Source organism: Mustela erminea, chromosome 10 (genome assembly GCF_009829155.1).
Source record: "Mustela erminea isolate mMusErm1 chromosome 10, mMusErm1.Pri, whole genome shotgun sequence".
Taxonomy (NCBI): domain Eukaryota; kingdom Metazoa; phylum Chordata; class Mammalia; order Carnivora; family Mustelidae; genus Mustela; species Mustela erminea.
In genome coordinates this window covers 94,118,237-94,143,382 of record NC_045623.1, presented here as the reverse complement: position 1 = coordinate 94,143,382, position 25,146 = coordinate 94,118,237, and the positions used below count along the sequence as shown (strand labels likewise).

Below are 25,146 nucleotides of genomic sequence, written 5' to 3'. Positions count from 1 at the left end.
TGTAGCAGAGGGCTGGGGATGAGGGAAGCAAGGATGCCAGGGGGGAAGGTGGGTCTCAGACAAGGGCAGGCTCTGGGGGGCTGCGGGGCACGGGGCCCTCTGCATGGCACTCCTGGGGTTCTTCCCAGGATGTAGTCCAGCCTGGGGGCTCAGACCTCCATGCAAGGCAGAGAGGGTATCCCAAGGAGGGTGGGCGAGTGCCTTACTCTCCACGTGCAGGGCGATGGTGGCCTCGGCGTGGCCGGTGGGGCTGGTAGCATTGCAGATGTACTGGCCTGAGTCCTGCTGGGCTACGCGGGGGATGATGAGTGTGTCACCTTCCAGTCGGTGCTGCCAGGGCAGCGGGGAGCGCAGCTTGGACCAGTGGATGGTGGGTGTAGGGCTGCCTGCAGAGTGGAGAGAAAGATACAGAGGTCACTGGGCTACCCTGGGGATGAGCTGGGCACGAGACTGGTGAGGCAGCAACCGGGTGGTCTCATCCCTTCATAGGGTTCCTTGAGTGGGCACCTCAGCCATCACTGGGTGGTGCCAGCAGCGAAGTCCCCTCCCTGGGTACACTAGCATCTTCAGATCTCACGTCTACCATTCAGGCCCTAGGGCCACACTGCTCTGCCTGCCCCAGGTGCCAGCCCCCGTCCACACCTGTGGCTGAGCAGCGCAGGGTGGCTGTGTGTCCAGCCTCTATGGTCAGCTCGGCTTCTTCAACTTGGACCTGGGGGGCCCCTGGGGCCACGGCGCCTGTGTCCACGATCACCTCCACCTGCTTCTGTGCTGTGCCCAGTGCATTCTGAGCCAGGCATACGTAGGTGCCCGCATCTGATGGTTTAGCCGATGAGATCTGGAAGAAAGCAAGGATGCCGGGTAAGTGGGCACACATAGGCACCTGGGCATTAGCCCCCAGGTCTGGCTTGCCTTTCCCGCTTCCCTCCGCTGCCAGGTCTCCTGTTTGGCTGCTTGAGGGCTCCTACTCAAGACATCCAGCCCATTAGTCTGCCCAACCACTTGTCCATCAACCCACCTGCCCAGCCCCCATCCCCCCCCATTCACTTACCACACATCCATCCATCCTAACCACCCACTCGCCCATCTACCCATCCAAGCACCCACCCGTCCAACCATCCTTCCAGCCATTCCTTCTTCCTTCCCAGGGGAACACTTGCCTCACCTGCAACACTGTGTGGCTGTCCACGACCCCATACAGCCGCTGCTCCACGATGGTGGGGGCACCAATCCGGGTCCAGCGAGCCGAAGAACGGGGCTCCCCAGCGCTGACACATTCCAGGGTGACGGACTTGCCTGCTTTCACCCGCACGGGGCCCTCGGGGAGCACAGACACAGTAGGGGGCCCTACCCAGAGGAACGACATTGCTAACACACAGGCAGGGCTCTACCCGTCACAACCCTTGTTTCAGTAACTGCCCGGTGGGGACTCTTCTGCATCAACGTGGAAACCGAGGCCGAGAGGGAGAATGGCCAAGAGGGAGGTGTTGGCTAGAGGCAGAATTGAAACTTGGAGGTCGTGAGCTCAGAATCAGGGCTGGAAGCAGGAGGCAGAGACCAGGCTGAAGCTGCTCACCGTGCACGCTGAGGTTCACGACGCTCTGGGCCATGCCGTAGACATTGGAGGCCACGCAGCGGTAAGCACCATGGTTGCTGGGCCGGGCGCCCACAATGGTGATGATGGAGCCGTTGGGGCTGATGTGGACATTGTCTGTGGAGTTGGCATGGGGCAGGGTATGGTCAGTGAGGCTGTCCTTGTGCCTCTGTGATGACAGTAGGTGTAACTTGGCCCCGCATCCCCAACCCCTCCAGCCTAACTCACAGGGTCCCAGGTGGCAGATGGGAGTCCCTGGAGACTCCCGGGTTCAGCCCTCTCCCCATGCACCTAGGAGACAGTGAGGCCCCAGAGGGGAGGGGCCTCCTCAGCCTTGGCCCCACCCACAGCAGCGATCCCACCTTCCCAGTGGCCTCTAGGATCCTGCTCGCCTCCCCCACCCCACCAGCTCACCCTCCAGTTCTTGGTTCCGGGTTCTCCACTCCAGGCTGACGGGAGCTGCCCCGTCGTGGATGAGGCACTTGAAGCTGGCATCTTGTCCCTGCTGCACAGTGCTGCTGGGCGGGTCGACAGAGATGACAGGGCTCTTGAGGCCTGCGGGGTGAGGCAGGCAGGAGGCTGGGCACGGGTGGGCCGGCTTGGCTGGGCACCCCTGCCTCAGCTCCACAGTCTCCCCTTGGGCCCCGGCCTGCGGCATCTGCCACACTCACGGTAGGAGGACCCTGCGCTGGGAGGGACGGTGACTGTGAAGGAAGCCTCCTGCTCAGGGCCGGAGCCACCAACAACGCGGCATACATACTCCCCAGAGTCAGCAGGAGAGACGTGGTGCAGCCGCAGCCGGGAGCCGTGGGTCTGGGAGCGAGGAGGGAACAGCCATCACGCCAAAGTGCCTGGGGCCAGGCGAGTCCCCAAGCCCGCTATGGCAGGGGCCAAGCTCTCCCTGGAGTCCCAGGAGCCCAGGGCCTCAGTTGGGAGGGAGGAGGGAGCTTCCTTTACCGACTCCTACATGTCCAAGCAGCTCACTTGACAGAAGAGGAAATGATCTTGGGGACAACTCAGTGGCATGGCCAGAACACCCAGGTCTCTTACTACCCCACTGAGCAGCTCTGCTCCCCAAACTATGGTGTCCCCTGGGGTCCCAGAGGAGGCCAGGGCTCACACGAGGTTTGGGGTACAGAAAGCAAATGCAGGTCGAACCCAGCCTGCTCTGGAATGCTCCCCATCAGGCCCCTGTACCTGGTGCTGGGCAGGGAGGCTGTCCCCACGCTTGTACCACGTGACCTGCACGTGGTCCTGCCCGGGCACCACACAGTTCAAGTCCAGAGTCTGTCCTTCAGCCACGTGGGAGGAGGAGGCCTCGATGTAGATGGGCTGGGCTAGTCCTGGAGCTGTGGACACAGTGGGTGGGTGAGAAGGGTGAGGCTCCCGGGGACGAAGGCAGGGACTGAGGGCAGTGGCAGTGACAGGATGCCTGGGGCTCATGCTACCCAGACCCAGGGCTGGTCCCCCGTGATTGGTGGGAGGAGCTGGAGGACCTTCACGGAGCAGAGAGCCAGAGCCCTACTGGAGAAGCAGGGGAGAGCAAGGCCAGGAAGGGATTCTGTAAACCTGTGTCCCAGCATCACGCACTGCTCCTGTCACTCACCAGGAATGGGGCCCGGGCTGGAGGCCTCAATTGTGACTCGGACAGAAGCCTCCAGGGTGCCTGAGCTGCTGGTCACTTGGCACGAGTACTCTCCAGAGTCAGCTGGGGACACCTGATTCAGCCTCAGCAGGGGTCCGTGGACCTGACCAGCATCAGGGCAAGGGCAGGGAGAGTGAGCTGGGGTGCTGGCAGCCATGGCCTTCAGATGCCCAAGTCCTCTGCTACGTACACCCCAGGACCGTCACATATAGTTGCGAAGGCCACATCCTGTGCAGGGCGACCCCCTGAGGCCTTAGTGTGGTGTACGCTGATGACTTTTTTTGTGGCAAGAAAAAGTCTAACGTTCTGAGTAACAGGTGCCTTTTTTAAATTGCACTCAGGTGCTGGGAGGCCGGAGGTGGCTCTGCTGTGCCCAGCCTGTTCTTGACCTCCTGACTCCCACTGGCCTCCACTGCAATTTTCCCTAAAGCCCCGGATGTTGGAGCCACTTTCCCTCCTGGCTAGAATGAGGCAGGACTGTTGGGCAGGTGTGGGGTAGGGTGAGGCGTGCCCACATCTTGCTTTCTCCAGACCCCATACCTGGTGCCGGGCAGGAAGGCTGCCCCCGCGCCTGTGCCACGTGACCTGGGCGTGGGCCTGTCCAGGGACCACACAGTTCAGATCCAGGGTCTGCCCTTCCGCCACGTGGGAAGAGGAGGTCTCAATGCGGATGGGCGGGGCTCCGCCTGGGGCTGAGGCACAGGAAGAGCTCAGTGAGCTGGAGCTTCCACCCCTCTGCCCTCAGTCCTGACCCCTGGGTGCCCAGATTTTCAGACCAGGGGCCAGACCACATTCGGAGAGATGGCCTTGATGCCCCCCACGCTGCCCATTCCTCTGAAGCCCAGGGCAGCTGGGCTGGCCTGGGGGAAATGGCACACCCCAGACCATGGCCCCACTATCTCTTGTGCTTCCAACATCATCAGTGGCTGGGGCCCAGGGGCAGGCACCTCCAAACAAATCACTCATTTTTTCCTCAAACTTGAGCAATGTGTGCCTAAGAACCCAGACTCCAGGGCCAGACTATCTGGGTTCAAGACCCAGCTCTGCCATTCAGGAGCTGTAGGACCTTCGGAGAGCGACTTCACCTCTCCGTGCTTCAGTTTCCCATCTGTAAAATGGGAGAATAGTCACAGCGACCTCAATTGTTGTGAGGAGAAAATGGGTGAAACATGTAAACGGAACAGGGCCCAGCACCCTGTAAGTGCTAGATCACGTTTATTTCTCAGCAATTCCCAATTCCCATACTACGATCACGTCCGCTACAGCCATGTAGTAATTATTTCCCATTTTCCGGTCAATTGATTTACTTAACAAAACCCGTCAACACTCAGCGGCTTCATGGGCAGTGATTTCCCTGAAATCATGGTGGGTTTCATATGCGGCTGTTTTTCTCTAATACACCACCGCGAATACAAAAGGTTTTTATGAGGGACCTCCTCGAGAGCCCCCTCCCGTACTCGTGGAGGTGCAGTCCCAGCCTTTAGGGAACGCAGGTATTGTTGCAAGAGTTTGCGATCCCCACTTTGCGGATGAGGAAGGTGAAGCACGGAGTCCCTTTTGCAACATCTCAGAGCGTGGACAGAGACGCTGGGACTCCTGCCCGCACAGGCCAGACTCCCGAGTCTAGTTTCTGGGCCCTGGACATCCCACCTGACTTGGTTCCTGACCTCTGCCTGCTGGTTCCCTCCAACCCTCCCCGCCGGCCGGCCTCCCTTCTCCAACCTCACCAGGGACAGGAAGAGCGCTGGAGCCGGAGGCCTCGATGTTGACCAGGACTGAGGCCTCCAGGGGGCCCGAGTCGCTCACCACGTGGCACACATACTCGCCCGAGTCAGCCGGGGACACCTGGTACAGCCTCAACCGGGAGCCGTGGGCCTGAGCACGGGCAGGACGGGGAAACGGGAACAGAGGGAGAGAGCTGTCAGAATGCCGGAAGGCTGGGGCCAAGGTCTGGCTTCTGACCTGGGTAAAGCACTGTGCCCCCAGGGACTTCCTGAGTGGATCTCAGGGGAGGGCCTCTAGCCAGGAGCCCCACATTCAGCAGCCCTCCCACCACGCCCAGCCCCCCGACTCCCATACCTGGTGGTGAGTGGGGAGGCTGCCCCCGCGCTTCTGCCACGTGACCTGGGCGTGGGCCTGTCCAGGGACCACGCAGTTCAGGTCCACGGTCTGCCCTTCAGCCACGTGGGAGGAGGAGGACTCAACTCTGATGGGCACAGCACTGCCAGGGGCTGCAGGCGCAGAAGCAGATTTGGGAATGACTGGGTTGGTGGGAGCCTCAGCCGTGGAAACCCATGGCCGAAGATAAAATGGTAGTTAACGGCTGCTAAGCATGCGGAGTGGGGCAGGTACTGCTGGAAGCACCGTGTGTGTGAACTCATTTCATCCCCCTAGAATTCACTGGGCACCTAGTGGCTCAGACGATTAAGCGTGTGCCTGTGGCTCAGGTCAGGATCCTGGGGTCCTCGGGTGGAGCCCTGCATTGGGCTCCCTGCTGAGTGGGGAGTTGGCTTCTCCCTCTGCCCTCCCCTCTCTGCTCCTGCTCTCTCTCTCAGGTAAATAAAGTCCTTAAAATAAAATCCTCATAGGATTCATGAACTTTCTGTGATCGCGGAAATACTCTTTCATCTGTACTGCCCAGTATAGCAGCTGCTAGCTGTGTGTAGCTACGAAGCACTCCAACATGATGATGCGAATGTTAAACTTTGACTGCCATTGCCACGTGTGGCCGGTGGTCACCATAGTGAACAGCAACATGGGGCTGGAGCGACCGACATCCTCATGCTGCTGATGAGGAAACGAAGCCGAGGGAGGAGAGGAAGTCCCAAGTCTCTTAGTGGCGCAGGCAGGATTCGAACCCAGGCATCTTGCTGCAAAGCCTTTGACCCAGACCGCCACCCTCATGTGAGAGCTCTGACTGCTGACCCCCCAGGGAGTACTGTTCCCTGTGTCTCCTGGTCCCTTTTCGCCCTTTGTCAGACTCACCGGAGGGGCTGCCGGCGCCGGGGGAGACTGAGACCATGATGGAGGCCTCCTGGGCATCGATGTTGTTGTTGGCCCGGCACACGTACTCGCCCGAGTCAGCCACAGACATGTGGTTCAGCCGCAGGCGGGAGCCATGGGCCTGGGGCACATGGGGAAGGAGAGGGAGAGGGGTTGAGGGACCAAGAAGTCACCAGCTGGCTCAGGCCTCCTCCTGGGCCTCCTCATCAGACCTGCTGAGGCCACCCTCTGTTTACCCAGGGCAGGAGAGAGGACTGCGCCAGGACTGCCAGCAAGGGCTTCACTTCCAGTTCTTTGCCCACAGGGTTTATCCTTGCAATGCCTGTCCCAGTGACAGGGGTTCTGCCCTTGCTGGCCCGACTCCACTCTGTACCTGGTGCTGGGCAGGAAGGCTGCCCCCACGCTTGTACCACGTGATGGTGGCCTGGGGCTGCCCAGCGACCACACAGTTCAGATCCAAAGTCTGCCCTTCGACCACGGTGGGGGACGAGGACTCGATCCTGATGGGTGGGGAGACACTGGGCACTGGAGACAGACAGGACAGGCCATACAGTCAGAGTTAGTCAACAGTGATGGCACCAGGGCCCTATCTGCCTCCCCGAGCCCACTTGCCTGCAGCCCCTGCCCTGTGCCCGCTCACCATGGGAGGATCCACTGCCCTCGATGGTTACGATGAGTGAGGTCTCCTGGGAGCCGCCGCCATTGCTGACATGACACACATACTCGCCCGAGTCGGCCGGTGTCACCTGGGGGATCCGGAGGCGGGAGCCCACGATCTGCGGGGCAGCATGAATAAGTCAGTGGGTGGGGGGCAGCATCTCCACGACTCAAGTGCTGCCGCCCCAGACTCTAGGAGCCTTGCCACCTCGCTGGGGCTGGCTGCCACCCAAACGTCCTTCAGAATGCCCTCAGGGGCCTTCCTGAGGCTCCAGGCTGGGGTGGACAGTGCCTCTATCCTTTGTACTATTCTCGCCTGTCATCCGAGCCAAGAGCCTGCTGTGACCATCCCTGGTGACTCCATGGTGCCCTGTTGTGGTTTCTGTTACACTGTTGTCACGGGCTGTGTCTGCCTTGTCCCCTAGCCTGTGAGCTCCCTGAGGCCAGGCACCACCTCTTTCCACCTGGAATCCTTAGTGCCAGGCGCAGACTTGGCCGGGAGCAGATTCTCAGGGACATTCAGTAAGTGAGTAAATCATAGAATGTTCTCTTAAGATATGGGTTCCAGCCGGGGTCAGTAGGACCTACGTATCCTTAGTATTGGTCCAGGGCCCACCAAGTTAAGGATGTTCAATGTTTGCTAATTGACTGACCACAGAAAAGATGCTCACAGCCCCTTTGGGATCCCGTGAGGGCCGGTGTGCCTAATTTTTGCTCCCGCCCCCCGCCCCCAATGCCTCCATACCTGGTGCCGGCTGGGCAGGCTGCCTCCCCGCTTATACCAGGTGATGGTGTGGGGGGCTTGGCTGGCCACCAGGCAGTTGAGGTCCAGGACGTGTCCATTGGCCAGGGAGGCCGAGGACGACTCGATGCGGACGGGGTACACCACACCCTGGGCTGGGAGGGCGAGACAGGAGCAGGGTGTGGGAGCTGCTGAGGTTGGAGTGGTCCCAGCAGTACCCCAGCATTTGTTATGACCTGAGATACTCACGGTGGGAGGGGCTAAGGCGCTGCTGGATGGTGACAAGGATGGAGGCTTCTTGGGTGCCCGAGCTACTCACCACGCGGCACACGTACTCCCCAGAGTCAGCTGGGGTCACCTGGGGCAGGCGCAGCCTTGAGCCATGCACCTGGGCAGGGCAGGAGGAAGTCAGGCTCAGAGTCAGGCCCCAGGGCTCCCAGCCAGGCTCCTGCTCCCTTTCCTGGCCCTGCGCCCAGCCCAGTCCAGTCAACTCAACTGGGAAGACCACCACTCATGACCAGTCAATTCCGCTGCCCCCGTGTCGGGACGGGGTCCAATGAAAAGAAGTGGGTGACCAAAATCTGTTGATGTTCTGTGGGGCAGGGGAGGTAGGCAGTATGAGCCCACTTGCCAGAGGAGGACACTGAGGATCAGGGAGGTCAAATGACTTGCCCTAAAGTCACATAGCAGGCAAACTGGCAGGACAGTGTCTGAGCTCAGATATGCCTGAATTCAAAGCCTGTGCACTCTTCTCTGTAGTCACCAGGGTCCTTCAGGCTCCCACTTAGTTCCCCTGCCTCCTACCTGGTGCCGCGTGGGGAGGCTGCCACCGCGTTTGTGCCATGTGACCTGGGCATTGGCCTGCCCAGCGACCAGGCAGTTCAGATCCAGGGTCTGCCCTTCGGCCACGTGGGAGGATGACGACTCGATCCGGACAGGAGGGGTGACCCCCAGCGCTGGGGAAAGAAGGCACAGGTTCAATCCCTGGCTAGAAGTGTGTGTGTGTGGGGGGGGGGGGGGCTGTACTGGTCTCGTGGGATCCTGCCAGTGTCTCCCACGGCTAGGCCCCTAGCCCCACCCTACCCCAGTACTGCTTACCGGGTACAGAACCTGCAGGCTCAATGGTCACCAGGACAGAGGCCTCCAGGGGCACCGAGCCACCCACCACGCGGCACACATACTCGCCCGAGTCAACTGGGGACACCTGGTGTAGTCTCAGCAGTGAGCCGTGGGTCTGGCCGGAATGGAGGTGAGCTCAGAGGGGGCCCTCACGGGACCCTGCACCCATAACCTGCACGCTTGCCTCACTCTCTGATCCCTAGGGCCTGGCCATCAGCTGCATCTGCTTAGGGGGAGACTTGTCCCAAGAGTAGGAGGTGGCCAGGAGGAGCGATGGTGAAAAGGGCAAGCACTAATTCCACCTTCCATCAATTCTAAGACATGCTTTTTAATGTCTCTGAAATCAAGATGCATCTTACAGTAAATAATTTTACAATCATAAGCTGCAACTTTCTTTCCTTAGGAGTATAAAAACTTGTACGCATCTCACAATGGATAGCATCCTAAGCTGTTCAGAACACAGTAATATCAATGGCATCACATGAACAATAGCTCAGCGATTTCTACTGGCCAGAGCTCTGAGCACTTTGCACATATATTAAGTGCCTTCGCTCTGCAAACCCGGCACCCTTACAATTCTGTAAGACAGCACTTTAGACACTGAAGCTATGGCACGGAGAGGTTAAGTAACTCGCTCAAGGACACAGAAGTCACAGAGGTTAAGTAACTCGCTCAAGGTGGAAGCAGCATTCACACCTTCGCTGGCCCGTCCTTGAGTCTGGGTTCTAACCATTGTACCAGACACCTGTGCAGTGACGTCCAAGGCTCTCCCTGACTCCGAGGAGCCAGCCTCTGTCTAGCCCCCATCCTTGACCTGCACCACCTAGTGCCTCCCTCCAGTCCCCTTCTTGGCCTATCCGTATTCTAGGCCTATACCTGATGTCGGGTGGGGAGACTGCCCCCGCGCTTATGCCACGTGACCTGGGCGTGGGCCTGCCCGGGCACCACGCAATTCAAGTCCAGGGTCTGCCCTTCAGCCACGTGGGAGGAGGAGGACTCGATGCGGATGGGCTGGGAGCTGCCTGGAGCTGGGGGAGAAGATGGTCACCAGTCAATCCGGTTCTCTACAATTAACCCCACGCAACCTGTCTTCTGTCCCAGCACAACCTGGTGGCCCCACTCACGGTAGGCGAAGTTGGCCCCGTGGTTCCTGGTTACTGTGACTGTGATGGAGCCCTCCATCCCATTGCTGGCTCGGCAAACGTATTCGCCGGCATCAGCCGGCGAGGCCTGGAAGATGTACAGGCGGGAGCCGCGGACCTGGGCAACCAGGGGCAGGGGTGTGAGAGCCTAGCAGATGCCCCTCTACCAGGCTCCTCTGAGCTGGGAATTGCCAGCCACTCAGCTTAGGGGCCAGGACTCCCTCAACTCACTGCCCAGAGCTTGGCCTGGCCAGCCCCTCCCGCCCTCCTGCCACCGCGCACCTGGTGCCTGGCGGGGAGGCTGCCCCCACGCTTGTACCATGTGACCTGGGCATGGGACTGCCCTGCCACCACACAGCTCAGATCCAGGGTCTGCCCCTCAGCCACCGTTGGGGATGTGGACTCGATCCGGACAGGTGGGACAGGTGCTGGGGCTGTGGGGAAAGAAGCAAAGGTAGCAGATGCTCCCCAGGAGGGAGCACCAGAAGGGTCTACCTCAGGGCCAGTCCGGCCAGGCTCTCATGTGCTTGGGGGTTTGGTGGCCTGGACTTGATGTCCTCAGCCGAGGTGCCCGGAGAAGAGGGCCAGGGCAGTGGCCAAGCCTTATAGAAGGGAGCATGGAAGTGGGGGAGAAGGGGGTAGTTTGGGAGAGGAAGAGGAGGCAGTTGCGTGGTCAGGGAAAAGTGACTGGGAGATAGCGGGTCACCCGGAGAAGTGGAGTCGCCAGCTCCAGAGTGGGCCTCCTGTTCCCACCCTCCCAATGGCAGGTGGGGTCACTAGGACCTCAGCCCCTCCTGCGTGCCCTGCCCTTGGCAGTTCCTCACCAGGGATGGAGCCCGCAGGGGAGCCGGAGGCCTTAATGTTGACCAGGACAGAGGTCTCCAGGGGCCCGGAGCCAAGGACCACGCGGCACACGTATTCGCCTGAGTCAGCTGGGGACACCTGGTGCAGCCGCAGCAGCGAGCCATGGGTCTGAGTGCAAACAGGGAGGGTTGGAAGGCGGCCGGAGGCATCCTATCCACCCCTCCGGCGGGCTGGTCCTGGGAGCTGCTGTACCTGATGCCGAGCGGGGAGGCTGCCCCCGCGCCTGTGCCATGTGACCTGGGCGTGGGCCTGCCCGGGCACCACGCAGTTCAGGTCCAGGGTCTGCCCTTCGGCCACATGAGAAGAGGAGGACTCGATGCGGATCGGCTGGGAGCCGCCCAGAGGGCCTCCTCCAGGAACTGGTACAGAGGAACTAGTAAGGGACCTGGGCTCCTGAGCCCCAGTCCCACAGCCCTGGGGCAGAGCGCCCTGGGACAGGACCGGGCCCTAGCGCGGGAAGGCAGATGGGAGACCTTTCTAAGACTAGGACCATGCTTTTCTACCTCAGCACAGTCAGGCCCCTGCTTCCCTCATCCACCAACAACTTCGAATTCGAGGCCCATTTGCCCACCTGTGACTCCCTGATCTTTGATGAGCTGCCACGGCCTGTGGGCAACCAAAGCCCTTCAGTGCCCAGGCTGGGCCAATAGACACGGACAAAAACGCTACAACTCTCCTCTAGACGGCCTTTATCATCTGCTCACGCCACAGGGAAGTGCTACTGTTCCCATTTCACAGATGAAGGAACTGAGCCCTAAAACGTGACATGACTTAGTTCAAGGCTGATAGAAGGTGGAGGGAGGATTTAAACCCAGGTCAGCCGGACTCCCAACTCAGTTTAATCCTGACTGCTGCTTCCTGACAAAATCTGAAACAGTAACCTCACTGTGAGGCCCCAGGGAAGCCAGACCAACCTTGCCCTCACCCTCTGTCCCTTCACATCCCCAAAGCTGGCCTAGAGTGCCCCCTCTTGCCCTGATGTCACTGAAGAGACTACTGCTTCCCTGGGAGCAGTGGGGAGATCCTAGGGCTCGGTCCCTGCCTGGCCCCGCTCGGCCCCTCACCTGGGGTGTAGCTAGGGCCCGAGTGGGTGCTGTGGAAGACAGAGACGATGATGGAGGCCTCCTTGGGGCCCGACTCGTTCTCCACTCGGCATACATATTCTCCAGAATCAGCTGGTGAAACCTGGGGAATCCGTAACCGGGAGCCGTGCACCTGGGACAGGGTGGGACAGAAAGGTGTGTGGACGAGAGGGGACCGTAGCCACCGCTCCCTCTGAGCCTTGGTGAGTCATTCATCAAGCTCTCCCTGGCTCCGCTCCAAGCTGCCCCATGAAGAAGCTGGAGAGGGAGGGAAATCAGGGTTGATGGTTGCCTGTGGAGAGCGTCGAATCACCCCCAGGGCCCCTGCCACAGGCTTGGGGACCCCCATACCTGGCTGTGGGGAGGGAGACTGCCTCCTCGCTTGTACCACGTGATGGAGGCGTGGGCCAGCCCTGCCACCACACAGTTGAGGTCCAGCGTCTGGCCTTCAGTCACGGATGGTGATGAGGATTCGATTCTGACCGGTGGGGAGGTGGCACCTGAGGCTGGGGCCAGAGGCGAATGGAGTCGGCCTTGGGAGCCCTCCCCGAGCTTTCCCCTCCCCACTGCTTCCGTCCCCAGAGGCCCCGCACCTGGAAGGACAACCACTTGGATCCTGGCCTGTGCAGTGCCCGCGGGGCTGGTGGCCACGCAGAGGTAGAAGCCGGCGTCAGCCGCCGTGATGGCCGGGATGAGCAGTGTGGCGATGTCTGTGTGCTCGGACCGGGCCTGCCGCACAGTGAGAAGGGTCAGCTGCCCAAGGGGGCGAGGCAGCCTGGCGAGGGCTAGCCAGCAGGGATGGGTAGAGGCAAGCACAGAGCCAATACCGGGGCTCAGTTGGACACAGAGGGCAGAGGCGGGTGGCAAAGCAAGAGGCCGACAGGGGCTACCTGCTCGGGTACACCAGACAGGAGGTCTGAGCAGGCTGTCACTCTGGATGTGAGGAAAACCAGGAGGGGAGGAGACGGGGAAGGAAGTGGAGGCAGGAAGGCGGGAAGCGAAGGTGGCAGGTGCTGGAACCCTGTGAGCCTGACGGCCCTGCTCAGACAGCTCTCCTCACCTGTGGGGGGAGGTTGCCCCCTTCCTTCCTCCAGGTGATGGTGGCGCTGGGCACGCCCGCGGCCCTGCAGTACAGCCTCACAGTGCGGCCTTCGTACACCTGAGTCCTCTCTGGACTCACCTGGACCCTGGGCCCGCTGCCCCCTGTGCACAGAACCCCGTGAAAACAGCCCTCTGGACGGTCCGGGTGCTCCCAAGCTCCGCCCTCAGTCCTGTCCCCTCACCGTGCACGTGGAGTACGGCCCTGGCCACGTGCTGCCCGGCGCTGTTACGGGCACGACACAGGTACTGGGCTTGATCCGAAGGCTCGACAGCTGGCAGGCGCAGGATGCCGCCGTGGATCTGTGCCTTCTGAGGGAGCTGGCCGCCAGGGCCCCCTGATGGAGAGGGGGTGGTCAGCAACCCCGGGACTGGCAGAGTTAGGCCTGCTGGCTTGCAGACCCCACAGCCTCCAGTCCTGCCCCTGCCTCCCCACCCATCCAGGAGTGGTGGGCCCCGCGGGCAGTCCTGACATGGCTTCACCTGTCCAGTCAAGGGTGGGTGCGGGGTTCCCTGTGGCGCTGCAGCGGAACTCAGCCATCTGCCCGGGCTGCACGGTGAGCTGTGGTGGGTGGATGGAGACCACGGGGGCAGACGGGGTACCCGAGGCTGATGGGGGAGGTGGGGGGATGCAGTCAGGCGGGGGAGTATCCCCCTTGCTGCTCCTCTCTCTGCCTCTGCTCTAGCGCCCTGTGGCTGTCTGTTCACAGAGTGGCCACAGGAAGCTTTGAAAATGTCCATGGGATCTTCATACTTCCCCACTTTAGGCCCGGCCATAACTCCCAGGAGCTTTTAGGATAAAATCTGAACTCCCTGCTGTGATCCACCTTTGCTCACAGCTTCAAGTTCCTCACCTACAACCCCCACTTTATAAAAAACATTTTTATTTATTTATTTGAGAAAGAGGGAGAGCGTGCGCACAATTGGTCAGGGGAGAAGCAGACTCCCCTGTCAAGCAGGGAGCCAGACATGGGGCTTTCTCCTAGGACTTTGGGATCATGACCTGAGCGGAAGGCAGACCAATGAGCCACCCCGGTGCCCCTCACCCCCTTCCATAGCTCCAGCTACACCAGCCCTGACGATGCTCAAACACATCAAAATGCTCCTGCTTCAGGGCCTTTGCACATGCTGCTTCCTGCGCCAAGAACACTCTGCCAGCTCTTCAAGTGGCTGAACACCTTGTTTTCCTTCAGCTCTCGGCCCAGATATCACCTCCTCAGAGAGGCCCAGCCTGACCACCCCCCGTGAGTAGCCACCTTCCTCCCACCTCACTGTATACTCCTATCCCAGCCCTCATCACCATGTGGAATTACGCCGCTTGCTCATTTGTCCCCAGACTTACTGCATCCCTATCACTACATGTGGCGTGGGAGGGCAGAGCTCCTGCCTGTCCCCTCCCCCTCTTCTTCCATCTAGCCGGGACCTAGCACTCCGGAGATGTTCACAAACTGCCCCCTGAATAAAGACACGCTCGCTAGTCCTGGTGGGCATGGGAGAAGGCTGCAGGGGGATGGGCCAGTCATGGCAATGACCCGTGTACCTTGCACATGCAGTGTGGCTGTGCCCTGGTCCATGGCGAACATGTTGGAGCCGGTGCACACGTAAGTGCCCGCGTCACTCGGCTGGACGTTGCGAATGGTCAGGATGCCGTTGAAGTCCATGGCCCTGGCTGGCAGCTTCCCGTTGTGCAGGCGGGTCCAAACGAGGGTGTAAGCTGGAGACTGTGGGTGGGGCCGGGAGAACGGACGGCTTGTCAGAGCAGACGCCAGAAGGCAGAGCCTCCCTCCCTGAGGTCCCCGCCCGGCTCTGCCCACCTTGCTTTTGGCCGTGCAGATGAAGGTGACGTCGGCTCCAGGGCGCACGCTCTGGCTGCGTTGCTCCTCCACGGTCACCGTGATGGGCTTGCTGGGAGCCTCTGAAGGGACAGGAGGCCCCCCCCCGTGAGCTAGGCGCTAGCCGGGCTCTTGTCCTATGGCCGCTTTCTCTCTCTCCATCACCCTGTCGGGGAGGGGATTCCCTCCCAGGCTGGCTTCCATTCCACTGTGTTCCCTGGTGCCTCCCTCCCTCACCCTGGCTCAACCCCGTGGTGCACATTCTTCCTGCTGGCACTGAGCCACCGCGGCCTGTGCTCTGACAGCCTCTTGCCACGAGCCCACCTGGCTCCACTTCAGAATCACCGACCACAAAACCGCTCTCGACACTTCACTCCAACTGGCCTCCTCTGTCCGGTGGGAGTTTCCTTCCTCCCCAACAATTTTGCACCTTCTCCCAACCTCTCCACACACCTGCACTCCCTTCCACGTCCTTGGCTAAGGGCTTCAATTCACACTTGCTGAGGCAATCGAAACTACCAGGCCGCTATCTGCCGGGCAGATGACTTCGCTCATCTTCCCAAACCTACCCACCCTCCCCCTGCCTCGGCCCTGCAGGAAGAGACCCTTCCCTCCCATCCCCCATCCCCATCCTGTCTTTCCATGCCCCAAACGGCTTCCTCCACGGGCTCTCTTGCTACGTCAGTCCCTCCTCTCGCTCTTGATCATTCTAGAATTTCCTTTCAAAAACACTCCCGTGACCTCATACTCTCTCTTCAGCTACTGCCTTATTTCTTGGCCTTCCTTCAGAACCAAGACTCTTGACAGCACTGTTATATTTGCTGTCTACATTCGCCTCCATTCTTTGTCTTTCTCTCATCTGGTTTCTACCCTTCCTCTGCACTGAAAGTGGCTCTTGTCAAAGCATGACCTTCAAGGGTCACTGCTCTGCTCACATCTGACTTCCCCAGGGCAGCCGGTGAGGCCGACGGTGCCTTCCCGGAAGCCCCCTCCCCACGACCCCAAACATACGACGTCCCCCTGCTCTCTTCCTATCTCACTGGCTGCAACTGCTTCACCCCGTTTCGCTGTCCTCTCTCTTCAACTCGACATGTTTGAGCTGGAGCTCCTTGGGGCTTCGTAGGCCCTGTCCTTAAGCCATGCTCTCACTGCGTAATTCCATTCTGTTCCACGGCTTTCAACACCTTCTCTGTGCCTAGAGTTTTTTTTTTAAGATTTTTTTGTTTGTTTATTTATTTGACAGAGAGAGATCACAAGTAGGCAGAGAGGCAGGTAGAGAGAGAGGAAGGGAAGCAGGCTCCCTGCTGAGCAGAGAGCCCGATGCGGGGCTCGATCCCAGGACCCCGGGATCATGACCTGAGCCGAAGGCAGAGGCTTAACCCACTGAGCCACCCAGGCGCCCCATGTGCCGAGAGTTCTTGAACGCATTTCTCTGCCAGGACCTCTTTCCTGAATTCCAGGCTTCCATCCCAAAATACCTTCCTGATATACCTGCTTAGATGTTTTCTCAAATCCCTCAAACTTCAACAAGTCCAAAACCAACCCTGTGAAGCCCTCTGACCTGTCTGTGGCAGGTGCTGCTGGTACCCTGCTCATGTCCCCTTGCCATGTCACTTCCTGCCTGCCTGACTTCTGCCAGCTGCTGCACTGTTATGCCCAAAGTCATTCTCAGACCACTGGAGACTCCTGTGCTCCTAACCCCCAGAAGTAGTGCAGAACACAGGGGACCTGGTGCTCCTAGATGAGGCCTCGATCGATTGACCCTGGGGGGCAGGGTGATGCCAACATGCACAGCTTACTCTAGAGTTTCCCAGAATTTCAGCCCACGGTGGGAATGTGCTCGGTCACATGCCCTTTACGGGATGCCTTCTCTTTCCTACCTCACCTCACCTCCAAATAAACTACCGGCATGTACATGCTCATCCCAGACTCAGCTTTGGGGGAGCCCCACTGCAAACACTCTCCTGCTGTGCCTACTCCATCTCAGTACAAGGCACCTCATTTGCCTACCTGCTGGAGGCCACAGCCCTGGGCATCAACCTAGCCTTTCTTTCTCTCTCACTGACCACAACCAAATCCTGCCAGATCTGTCCCTAAAACTAGCGTCTACTCCATCATCTCTCCATCTCATGGCCAGCACCCCCGTCCAAGCACAACCCCCTCACTGTGTCTCTAGTCCAGCCACACAGGGCCTGGGGAGGTGGGGAACAGGGACTCACCGGTGACCCGCAGCTCTGCCCGGCTGCTGTTGGCGTGATGGAGATTACGACAGGTGCAGATGTAGATGCCGGCATCCGAGGGCTGGACACTGGGGAAATGGAGCTCAGAGCCTGGTGGGGAGTGGTTGGGAGCTCATGAGGGCAGAGGCACCGCCTCTCCCACCCATTCTTGTGTGTAAGGACAGGATCCCAGCAAACCGGCCTGTGCCTTCCCTCCCACTGGGGTGGCTCACAGGGCCGAGGGGCCCAGGGTCCTGGGTACCTTGATGTCGCTGCTGGGTGCTGCTGGGCATGGGACGCCCATCCTCACGGGACCAGTAGAAGTAGTGGGGTGAGCTCCCGGTGACCTGGCACCGCAGGGAGTGGGAGGCGCCTTGGGGTACTATGCTGTGAGCTGGATGCACCTGGACCACCAGTGGGGCTGCAATTGCTAAAGGCAGGACAGGAGAGGCCATTCAGGCAGGAGGCTCCCGGCTCGAGCCATTGTGTCATGTCTGTCTCCCCAGAGACTGGCATGCCGCACCCTCAGCTCTGTCTCCCTGGACACAGCAGCTTTCAAACTCCTGAGGCTCACTGCCTTGCCCATCCCCCTCTCCTGGGCCCCCCGATCCCACTTACCTTGTGGCAGGCACCGGCCCCCCCGCACGTTGGGGTTACCCACGTAACCTGGGGCACATCTGTAAGGAGGAACAAAGCTCAGCTCTGTCAGGCCCCAGGTCCTAGGGGACTCAGTGCCTCACAGTGGACTTGGAGAGCCAGAAGCCCGTGGGGGTGTGCCCAGTGGGGGGTGGGGAAGCTCGCAACTCTGGAAGGACTTTAGAGAGGCCCCAACACAGGGCCCACTGAGCTGAGAAAGGGGAGCACAGGGCAATGTCAGCAGGTTGGACAACGGGGCTAATGAGGCCTTTAACCTCCAGGAAAATATTCATTCAACACACATTTGTCAAGCAACTACGATGCTAGGTTATGAAAACACGACAGTGAACGTGATGAAGCTTTTGCTTCTACAGAACTCAGTCGTGGGGAAACCAACACAGGAACTAGGTAGTGAGAGTGAGGGACACAGACAGGGGGCACCGACCCAGCCTGAGAACCAAGAGGCTCCCCGAGGAGGGCACTGCTGAGTTGGTTAATTCCTCTGGAGCAGACTGTACCCACAGAGAATGCCCCACTGCCCGTAATGATGTATTTATGCGACTACTCGCTGTCCCGTCCTCCGTGACAGGTGGTAGGCAACCTGAAGCCTGGGACTGAATCTGTTTCATTCACTTTATCTCCAACACCTCGGCACACTACACGGTATACAGTAGATGCTCAATAAAAATGTGCTGAATGGTGAATGAAGGCGAGCTCTGAAGGCTAAACTGGAGTTAGCTAGAAATGGAAGGACGTTCCAGGTAGAGGGAACAGCATGTGGAAAGCCCTGAACATCAAGTCAAGAGGTTAAGCCCACCTACAGTAGGTTTGGGTGTCAAAACTGGCAGGAGCTTGGGCATGGCCCGAGGACAATGGGGACTCCTGGAAGGGCTTTGGGCAGGGGAGAGGTGTGAACCTGGCAGGGACCTGCCAGAGCCACAGCATCCAGGGCTCTCCCCTAGAAGTCTGCCATAGACTGCCTCCCCACCCCCGCCGCTCCTCCATCCTGTTTGCAAACTTACTGCTCACAGTACTGGCCTGTGTAGCCAGGTTCACAGGCCGTGCAGCGATACCCACCAGTCCCCAGGCTCTCACAGGTGCGGGAGAACCTGGGACAGAGGAGGCAGAGGTCAGGCCCTGGGATGCCCGCTCTCCACCCCACATCCTCTGCACGCCCCTCCCCCCAGGAGGGCACCCACATGTTCTCCGGGTTGGCGAGCGGGCAGGCGCAGGGCTGGCAGTCCTCCGGTGTCCCAGCCGTGGCATCTCCGTAGTAGCCAGGCGCACACAGCTCGCAGAACTCCCCGGCGGCGTGGTGTTGGCACTGCTACAAGGCACAAGAGTGTCGGCCGCTCGCTGTTTGGCAACGTTTACCAAAAACTGTACAATTTCGTAATTCCCGGATTTGGAAGTGCCATGTTTATGAGTTTTTTTTTTTTTTTTTTTTTTTAATATTTTACTTATTTGACACAGAGAGAGCAAGGGAGAGAGACAGAAAGCAAGCACAAGCATGGGGAGCCTCCGGCAGGGGAGAAGCAGGCTTCCCGCTGAGCAGGGAGCCCAACGTGGGGCTCAATCCTAGGATCCTGGGATCATGATCCGAGTCGAAAGGCAGCCGCTTAACCCACTGAGCCACTGAGGTGCCCCGTTGGTGAGCCTATCTTAAAGCAATAACTGTAGAATGGCAGCAAGCGGTCGCTGCAGGGTGTCCACCCTCAGTGGAGTTTAGAACGGCCAATTGCCGGGAACAAAGATGAACAGGGAACTGGACGGATGAAAATGAACGTTCACCCCCACAGCTATCCAGAAGGATGATGTCAATGTATCACTGTACGTTCACTATATTGGAATTTAAGTTAAACATTTAATCAAAAAATTTGTTAAAGATTTATTTATTTGAGAGAGAGAAAGAGTGTGCACATGAGCCTACGTGAGCAATGAGAGGGCCAGGGGGCAGGGAGACAGAGAATCCCAAGCAGACTCCCACACTGAGCATGGAGCCCAACACGGGGCTCGATCCCACGACCGCCGAGATCATGATCTGAGCTGAAACCAAGAGTTGGGCATTCAACTGACTGAACCACCCAGGCACCCCAATACAAATATTTTTAAAAAGGATGATGTTGATTTTTTTTTTTCTTAAAAGATCTTCTTTATTGGGGGCGCCTGGATGGCTCAGTCAGTGAAACGTCTACCTTTAGCTCAGGTCATGATCCTGGGGTCCTGGGATCCAGTTCCACATCGGGCTCCCTGCTCAGTGAGGAACCTGCTTCTCCCTCTCCCTCTGCTGCTCCCCCTGCTTGTGCTCTCTCTCTCTCTGTCAAATAAATAAATATTTTTTTAAAAATATTTTATTATTATTAACATATAATGTATTAATATGCTCAGGGGTACAGGTCTGTGAATCGTCAGGCTTACACACTTCACAGCACTCACCATAGCACATACCCTCCCCAGTGTCCATAACCCCACCCCCCTCTCCCTACCCCCACCCCCCAGCAACCCTCAGTTTATTTTGTGAGATTAAGAGTCTCTTACAGTTTGTCTGCCTCCCGATAATAAAAAATATATATAATAAAAAAAAAGATTTTGTTTATTTACTTGAGAGAGTGAGAGTGAATAAGAGAGAGAAAACAGGAGTGGGGGGAGGAGCCGAGGGAGAAGCAGACTCCCTTGATTGCACTTTACATTCGTCTACCCAAACACCTGTGACATCAGAGAGAAGCAAAGGTATACACCTGGGTAAGTGGGGCAGAGCTTTGTAATTCATGCTTCTTCATAAAAATATGTGTAGGTTTTATGTTCTCCAATGAGATTCATGTTTGTTTTATTAACAGAGTCTGCTGCTTGCTCTGCCTTTAGCTGGGGGTCTGTCAACCACCCAGTCCTCGACCCTGGTGGGTGGGGGGCTCTACACAGACACAGACACAGATAGACACACAGATACACAGACACACACACACACCCCACTCTGAAAAATTCCCAGACAAGTAATAGTTTAATGATCTGGAAAGACATTCATGAACTTGTAAGCAAAAAAGCTGATCATCAAACACAATGAAGCTATGTTTATTTGTAAAACAAAAGACATATTGGTATGTGTAAATATGTGCCCAGAAAAAGAACGAAAGAGTTCTACCCGCACTAATGCGGACAGGGATTACCTCCAGGTGGTAGGATTATAGGGCATTTTTACTTTCTTTTTGGCTTGTCTCTGTAGCCTGATGCTTCCACAGAGAACAAGTGTCACTCTAGTGAGAGGACAGAGCAGGAAGCAAAGTTTTCTTTATAGAGAAAATGTTACTACCTCTTCTGGGCACCCCCCACCCCCCACAGACTGCTGGTCCAAGGCCTACTTGCCCAAGCTTGCCCCTCCCTGCCTCCCAGGCAGACCCTGTGCCCCACCCAGGCCCAGACCAAGGGATCCCTGCCCCCCCGTATGGCTTACCGAGCAGGCCCCCGTCTCTGGGTGGCACAGGTCTGAGTGGCCGTTGCATTCACACAGCTCACAGTGGCCGAGGTAGAGCCCACTGCCAGTGCGCGTGTAGCCTGGGGCACAGTCCTGGGGAGAGAGGAGGGCGGGTCTCTATCTCCACTGTGGTCCCATCTGGAGCCTACAGACCAGAATCCTCTCCCTCCTGTGGCTCTCCAGCCTAGATTCCCATTGGCTCTAGGCTGGGAAATCCCGGGCCCAGCTCCTCTAACCGACAGCATCCTCTTTCCAGAACCTCCCTGCTCCTCTTTGTGTTCACTTTCTCAACGCTCGGAAGCTCGGACTGTGTCTGTCCCCATCCTGCCTGGAACCTCCACTTGGGGAGTTACTGATGTCTCAGTTCACTCTTAACGGAGAACACATATCCATATGCCCTTTTGGTTCCTGAAAGTTCCGGCAGGGTCTCTCCTGAAAAACTTAACTCTTTGATGAAAACACAAGGTTCCGGAGGCCCGGATTTGGAATGAGCCCTTGGAGGTCTTCACCTTTACCTTTATACTCAGTAAATAAAGTGAAAGAGGCAGCACACATATGATCGAGGATGTTTTTACCCATTCCAAGTGAGTAATCATGGGTTCTGAAAACAAAGAATTTCTATTCATCACCCCTCCTTTGAAACCCCTCCAGGCCCTCTCTCTCCAACCATTTCAAAGTGATGTTTAGAAATCTGTGTTGCTTCACCGCTGAAAATGTGCACATGGGATTCTGCTGCTCTCCCCAGGGCTTCTCCTTCAAAACGTGTTACATTTTCTCACTTCAAAGGATATGAAGTTCGTATATTTGGATTTGAAAGTTCTTGTGGCCACAGCAAAGGTGCACAGATGTGAAACGGAGGAGACGTGTACTTTCCATTGGGGAGTTCCTGAGTCCGGGTGCTGGCAGGTCCCACACTTGACCTCTGGGCCGCCCGCCTGACACAGCAGCTCTGCCCGCTCCCCTCCGTCCATCTCCCTCCTTCCGTTCCAAGCTCACTCATCCAGCGTGGACCAGTCGCCTGCTACATGCTTAGAAACGTGGCACGGTCTCCACTCAAAGCATGGGGATGCTCTTGGGTTCTCTGCAACTGACAGGCCTCTGTTCCACCCACCCTCCTGCCCTCCCTCTAAAATAGGACTCCACTGGGGTCATTCGCCAGGCCAGAGGAATTTTCCTGAGGCCCAGCACAGATCATAGCACTCCCTTCACAGCTTGGCATTCCCTACTGAACAGAGCCTTGCTCTGGGTTAAAGAAGTGACCCCAACCCCCCAAGCCCCGCTTTCGGGGGGGGGGAGGGTCCCTTCTGCATTGTAGGCTACATCTCCATACATTCCTCCTTCTAGCTTCTGCTATGTGCACCCTCCTGCCTATAACTCTACCCAGCTCCACACTGTTTACCTCCTTGAGGCTTGTCTATGCTCTGCTTTGGCCAAGGGTAATTTGTATCTGGTGCTGTCTCCCTGTCTCTGGGGGGCACCCTGGGAGCAAGAGCTGGGTCTTAGCCTTGGCTGAGTGTAGCTGGAAGCCCTTGGGTAAGCAAATCGCCCTTCAGAGCCTCTATTCAAAAAGAATCTGTTCAAAGGGGATAATTCCATATCTCTCGTGGGTGTCCGGAAGAATAAGAGACACTGCGCAGGACATGATCATTAAGGCAGCCATCACAGGCCGCGGAAATGCCAGCTGGCCAGCTTGCTGACCCAGCTGGACTAGAGCAGAGGCGCTCGGGCTGGCCACACTTACTTGGCAGGATAAACCAACATAGCCTGGGGGACAGCGGCATTCCTCCACCTCCAGGGCGCGGGGTCCTGCCGAGGGCCCGGGCTGGGCCACCTCCAGGCTGACAGAGCTGATGCTGGCGGCCAGTGGCATTGAGGAGAACGTGGCCCGGACCAGGAGCTCATCCAGGTCGGCCAGTGCCATCAGGAGATGTTCCCGCGTGGCCGGTTGCCCGTCAGGCCGGCGCCAGAATTCCTGGTGGGCGGGGGGGCGGACAACAGTAAGAGTGGGTGAAGGGTCTTGGACTTTGTGGGCTAGTCCCACAGCATCCCCTATCCAAACCCCTGGCCTCCAGGCACTGGCTGGGGATAGGGAGGGTTAGCTGGCATTAGAGCCGGGCTCCAAAGCAGAGTGACCCGTAGGGGAGGGTCAGCCAGGATGTGGTCAGGCGACCCTCACCTCTCGGAGAGTGATTTCGAAGCTCTTCCTCTCGGAGCCTTGCAGAGCTGGCTGGGAAGCCACCAGCATGATGTTGTTGCCCTGGGGAGACAGCAGCAGGATTGGGAGGGGAACCAAGGGGCTCTCAGGAACAGAGGGGTCCTCTGCCAGTCCCAGCCTCTCCACAACACCAGCCTCCCAGCTCTCTGATTTCCCAAGCTCATGTGCCCAAAGGAATCAGGTATGTGTTCACTGCCCCCTTTTCCCAGCAGCGGGGCCTCTGCCAGGGTAGTGTCTAACCAGCTGGTGAGGGTGGGAGGAAATGGGCCTTAGCCCCCCAGCTCGTGCCAGGCCTGTAGAGTGCTGGGCTGAAAGGACAGAGGGCGCCCCGGCTGGAGTCCACGTGCTCACCGTGATCTGGACGTCAGGGTCGGACAATGGGCTGCCCTGCCCTCCGGCTGTATAGGAAAGGGTGTACCGCAGCTTTCCGCCATAAGCCGCTACCTGCATAGAGGCAAGCCCTGTAGTCAGAGCCTGATCCTGCCTTCAGTGGCCCTAACAGCCAGAGGCAGAGCCTCTCAAGGCAGTTTTGCACCGCTGCTGTCCCCTCCATTCAACCAGAGGCCCCTGTGCATGGCATCTGGTTACCTAGAAGACAGGACATCCCTCAGTTCTTTCAGTCTTGGACCTGCTGGCGGGGCCCCTGAGCAGCTTTGATGACTCAGCCAACAAGTTTCAATCCCCTTTCCATTTGAAGAAACTTCCATAAAGTAGATGGGGGTACTGACAGTGACCATCACGAGCAGGCCACAGAAGGTTCAAAAGTTCCCAGCCCTGCGGGTAGGGTTGAGGGTGGGCCTTCAGAGGTCTTGTCTCTCAGGCAGGTGGGTTTTGTCTGCTGAGAATCCATTTCCCAGCTATTTGAAAACTGCAGCCCTGGTTTCCTTTAAAGGAAGCTCTGTCCTACAGAACGCACATGTGGTTTGAGGGCAGACGTGAGCCAGGTCTCGTCAAGGGGCATGTTCCACCACCTTCCTTCCCCTCCGTTGGGGTGGACATGAAAACCTGCCACTTCTGCTCTTTCAACTGGAACAGAGATATTCCCTTTACTAGTCGGACTGGAAGCCAGAGAATGACGCCAATCGAGATGAAAGTCCTAAGCAGCCCCTGGACCCAGCCATGCCTGATGCCAACATCCTTGGATTCTGCAGTTATAAAAGCCAATAGATTCTCTGTCACACACAAGCCAGCTGGACTTGGGTTTTCCATTATTCATAACTGGAAGGGTCCTTGGGCTTCCTGCTGGGAGCTTTCACAGGAGCCACTGAGGCTCTGGCTCCACCCCAGAACTTTCTCTCGTCTGCCACCAGGGCAAAATTCAGATCAACACCAGTGTGTCGTCCTCGCCTATGTATGTGGTCATTTGTGTGTTCAGGCAGTTGGTGAGCATTTGTTAAATGTTAAACCTACTGATGATATGCCAGGCATGGTGTGAGCTACTTCAGTCCTGAGGATGTTCTCTACAAGCTCAGAGTGAGGTATAACTGGAAATGGTGGAACAACTAGTTTCTTTCTTGCTTTGGATGCCGGCAAGTTCATCGCCACATCCAGCTGCCAGAAGTGTGCAGGAGGGTGGCTCAGGGAGCAGACTCTCAAGTGTGAGACCGGAGTTCCATGTCCAGCTGTCCTGGCTGCACGGCCCTGGACAACTCACTTAACCTCTCTGAGCCCTGCTTCCCTCCCGATGGAAACGGCAGTAAAAAGTAGCTTGAAGGGAGGCATGAAGACGTAGTAATACAGGCCGAACAAAACACTGCCCAGAGCAGAATGCCCGCACAGCACACGGCCTGCAGGCTTGCCAGCTTCTCAGGACTCCTGGCTCTACCCTC

General features: G+C 58.1%; 1 protein-coding gene across 10 annotated transcripts in view; it reads right to left on the bottom strand.

Moving 5' to 3' along the window:
- The window catches only part of HSPG2 (heparan sulfate proteoglycan 2), a 99,076-nt gene that overhangs the window by 12,616 nt on the left and 61,314 nt on the right, over positions 1-25,146 (bottom strand). For all 10 annotated transcript variants that reach the window (XM_032303612.1, XM_032303613.1, XM_032303618.1 and 7 more), the window contains 40 exons: positions 23,669-23,761; positions 23,279-23,359; positions 22,844-23,074; positions 21,082-21,195; positions 18,833-18,960; positions 18,656-18,742; positions 17,616-17,674; positions 17,260-17,427; positions 16,998-17,108; positions 14,761-14,861; positions 14,487-14,667; positions 13,430-13,555; positions 13,132-13,284; positions 12,909-13,051; positions 12,442-12,577; positions 12,200-12,354; positions 11,831-11,981; positions 10,959-11,125; positions 10,727-10,874; positions 10,185-10,336; positions 9,885-10,020; positions 9,637-9,788; positions 8,740-8,875; positions 8,446-8,597; positions 7,891-8,029; positions 7,645-7,796; positions 6,883-7,018; positions 6,616-6,767; positions 6,225-6,363; positions 5,319-5,470; positions 4,967-5,114; positions 3,780-3,931; positions 3,201-3,342; positions 2,792-2,943; positions 2,266-2,407; positions 2,009-2,149; positions 1,577-1,711; positions 1,166-1,347; positions 643-838; positions 207-386 (listed from right to left, as the gene is read on the bottom strand). In XM_032303612.1, coding sequence (XP_032159503.1) covers positions 207-386; positions 643-838; positions 1,166-1,347; positions 1,577-1,711; positions 2,009-2,149; positions 2,266-2,407; positions 2,792-2,943; positions 3,201-3,342; positions 3,780-3,931; positions 4,967-5,114; positions 5,319-5,470; positions 6,225-6,363; positions 6,616-6,767; positions 6,883-7,018; positions 7,645-7,796; positions 7,891-8,029; positions 8,446-8,597; positions 8,740-8,875; positions 9,637-9,788; positions 9,885-10,020; positions 10,185-10,336; positions 10,727-10,874; positions 10,959-11,125; positions 11,831-11,981; positions 12,200-12,354; positions 12,442-12,577; positions 12,909-13,051; positions 13,132-13,284; positions 13,430-13,555; positions 14,487-14,667; positions 14,761-14,861; positions 16,998-17,108; positions 17,260-17,427; positions 17,616-17,674; positions 18,656-18,742; positions 18,833-18,960; positions 21,082-21,195; positions 22,844-23,074; positions 23,279-23,359; positions 23,669-23,761 — 5,701 coding nt within the window. The remainder of the gene's footprint in view (positions 1-206; positions 387-642; positions 839-1,165; positions 1,348-1,576; positions 1,712-2,008; positions 2,150-2,265; positions 2,408-2,791; positions 2,944-3,200; positions 3,343-3,779; positions 3,932-4,966; positions 5,115-5,318; positions 5,471-6,224; positions 6,364-6,615; positions 6,768-6,882; positions 7,019-7,644; positions 7,797-7,890; positions 8,030-8,445; positions 8,598-8,739; positions 8,876-9,636; positions 9,789-9,884; positions 10,021-10,184; positions 10,337-10,726; positions 10,875-10,958; positions 11,126-11,830; positions 11,982-12,199; positions 12,355-12,441; positions 12,578-12,908; positions 13,052-13,131; positions 13,285-13,429; positions 13,556-14,486; positions 14,668-14,760; positions 14,862-16,997; positions 17,109-17,259; positions 17,428-17,615; positions 17,675-18,655; positions 18,743-18,832; positions 18,961-21,081; positions 21,196-22,843; positions 23,075-23,278; positions 23,360-23,668; positions 23,762-25,146) is intronic.